This window comes from Etheostoma cragini, chromosome 3 (genome assembly GCF_013103735.1).
Source record: "Etheostoma cragini isolate CJK2018 chromosome 3, CSU_Ecrag_1.0, whole genome shotgun sequence".
Taxonomy (NCBI): domain Eukaryota; kingdom Metazoa; phylum Chordata; class Actinopteri; order Perciformes; family Percidae; genus Etheostoma; species Etheostoma cragini.
In genome coordinates, this window is record NC_048409.1 from 10,174,187 (window position 1) to 10,177,160 (window position 2,974).

Consider the following 2,974-nt stretch of genomic DNA (forward strand, 5'->3'; position numbering starts at 1 on the left):
TTTCTCCGTGTTCTGTGTGTGTGTGAGACTGATCCGAGCGTGTTTGTAGGCGGGGGGGCGCTGTGTTTATCACAGAACATGCGCGGCCAGTTGAGAAGTTGTATTCAATCCGAGCACGGATATTGACTCAAATTACTCGTATAACACTTGTACTCGGCAAAAGTGCTCGGTTCAGCCGGGAACTCGGATCACCCCTACTGCATATGTTTGATATTATTGTGTTTGACGTCATTTGAAAGGCTGTAATAGTATGCCACTTCACAAATGACATGATATACAGTGGGAAAGTTAATATGTACAGTGCAAGTATTCAGTAAGTAAAGATAAATGTCTGCATGACAGTCTGAAGTGGTTACCAAATAATTAAGTAAAAACTATAATGGCATTAGCCACAAAACAATTTTACATTTTCAGAATGACTTTGTTGCTGCCTTACCCATTATATTATTTTTTGTATTATTCCCAGGTTTCAGTAAGATAATATAACATTTTGGAATGAAAATACAAAAGAGCAGTCCAAAACTGGAGGCCAGAATAGCAAATATCTCCACAGCAACGCTGAACTTCCCAGGAGAGCTGACATATGCTGGGATAAAAGTGATCCATACAGCACAGAATATCAGCATGCTAAAGGTGATAAATTTGGCTTCATTGAAATTATCAGGCAGTTTCCGGGCCAGAAAAGCAAGAATGAAACATAATATGGCCAGAAATCCTATGTACCCAAGTACAGCCCAAAAACCTACAGCTGAGCCCAGAGCACACTGTAAGATGATTTTGTTCTGGAAATCCTTAAAATTCTTAAATGGAAAAGGAGGAGAAATTATTAACCAGAGGATACATATGATAACTTGTATTAGAGTGAAACACACAACAGTGAGTTTCTGCTGTGCGGGCCCAAACCATTTCATAACATTACTACCGGGAAGTGTGGCCCTAAAGGCCATTAACACCACTAAAGTTTTCCCCAGAACACAAGAGATACAGAGAACAAAGGTGATGCCGAATGCTGTGTGTCGCAGCATGCAGGACCACTCAGAGGGCCGGCCTATGAAGGTCAGAGAACACAGAAAACACAGAGTCAAGGAGAAGAGCAGCAGGAAGCTCAGCTCAGAGTTGTTGGCCCTGACAATAGGAGTTTTCCTGTATCTGAAGAAAATGAATGCCACAACAGCAGTGACGCATGTTCCAAATAAGGATGCTGCAGTGAGCAGCGCTCCCATAATCTCTTCATATGATAGAAACTCTGCCTCTTTCTTCACACAAGCATCTCTTCTCTCATTTGACCAGAACTCAGGGTGGCATCGCAAACAGGTGATGGAATCTGAAAAATAAAAATATTAAAGCTGTTACAAGACTTGCTCAGTGTCAACATATTTTAAATGTTGAAATATTTAAGTCCTTTTCAATCACTGTTGTGGGGTGTTATAGACGTCCATCGGCCTCCAGAGAGGCTCTATCATCTTTAAAGCTTCTTTTGTCCAAATTAAACTATAGTGAACTTTTACTGGTCGGGGACTTAAATTGGGACTGGCTAAATGCTGTTTCTGATGAATTTAAATCTTTTTGTGATTCTATAAGTCTTAGCCAGTTGGTAAATGTACCTACAAGGCCTAATCTAAAAAATCCTGACAAATCTACTTTAATCGATTTGATTCTAACAAATGTCCCTCATAAATTTTTATCTATGGGTGTCTTTTGTAACGATCTGAGTGATCATTGTGTTATTGCTACTTTGAGAGGCAGTAAAATACCCAAATGTAAATCAAAAATTATTAGAAAGAGGAATTGGAAATTTTTTAATGAACAGGCCTATCATCATGATTTATCTTTGATTAATTGGGGACAGCTAGGCCTGTTGTCTGATGTGGAACTTGCCTGGACACTTTTTAAGGAGAATTTTGAGAAAATTGTAAATAAGCATGCTCCTTGGACAAAGTATAGAGTGAAGGGACGGGAAAACCCTTGGTTTTTACCAGAGTTGTCAGACATTATTCCCCAGTGAAATGTGGCATGGGCTAAAGCTAGAAATGGTGATTCTGCCACGGACTGGTCCATTTTCAGACAACTAAGAAACAAATGTACCTCTCTTATTAAAAAGGCTAAATCAAAATATTATTAATCAGTTACTAGTGAAAATCTCAATAATCCACAGAAATTTTGAAGATTAAAAATAATGAAGCCCTCCCAAAATTTGTTTTGAAAAACTCTCTACCGGTCTACGACAGAGCTGATGTCTTAAACTGCTTTAATGAGCATTTTGTGTCAGTTGGTTCTGTGTCTGAGTCGACAGGAGTAGTCGCTGTCCCCCCATGCACAGACTCCCCCGTGTTTTCTGGAGAGCCTTTTAATTTTGTCTCTTTTACGGTGCAGCAGGTACATGGAGCTCTTAAAGCGTTAGACCACAGAAAACCACATGGACCAGATTTAATAGAGCCTTATTTTTTGAAAAAGGCGGCTGATTTTGTTGCTGAGCCCCTAACAATTCTTTTTAATTTGTCAATTCAAAACAACAAAATACCATCAGTTTGGAAGTCAGCTTTTGTTATTCCCTTGTTTAAAGGAGGGGATCCAGCCGTTTTAACTAACTATCGGCCTATATCTAATTTATGTGTTTTGTCAAAAATTTTTGAATCCCTGGTTTCAGACCAAATAAAAGAGTTTTTGTACTCGAATGAACTTCTTTCTAAACTGCAATCAGGCTTCAGGAAAAAGCACAGCACCATTACTGCTGTTACAAAAGTAATAAATGACATACTTGTCGCCCTTGATAAAAAGCAATTCTGTGCATCACTTTTTCTGGATTTGTCGAAAGCATTTGACACAGTGGACCATGCTGTTTTAAAGTATAGGCTTCTTTGTTTGGGACTGTCCGATTATGCAGTTTCCTGGTTCTTTAATTATTTGAGTGACAGGACTCAGTGTATAAAATGTGACGGTCTATGTTCTGCATTAGTGAAGGTCCACAAGGGGG

The 2,974-nt window shown here is 39.1% G+C and overlaps 1 protein-coding gene across 1 annotated transcript in view; it reads right to left on the reverse strand.

Moving 5' to 3' along the window:
• Positions 1 to 326: 326 nt before the first annotated feature.
• LOC117942136 (extracellular calcium-sensing receptor-like) overlaps positions 327 to 2,974 on the reverse strand; it is a 5,928-nt gene continuing 3,280 nt past the window's right edge. The window contains exon 6 of the mRNA XM_034867462.1: positions 327 to 1,324. Within this exon, the coding sequence (XP_034723353.1) occupies positions 411 to 1,324 (914 nt within the window). The 3' untranslated portion in view covers positions 327 to 410. The remainder of the gene's footprint in view (positions 1,325 to 2,974) is intronic.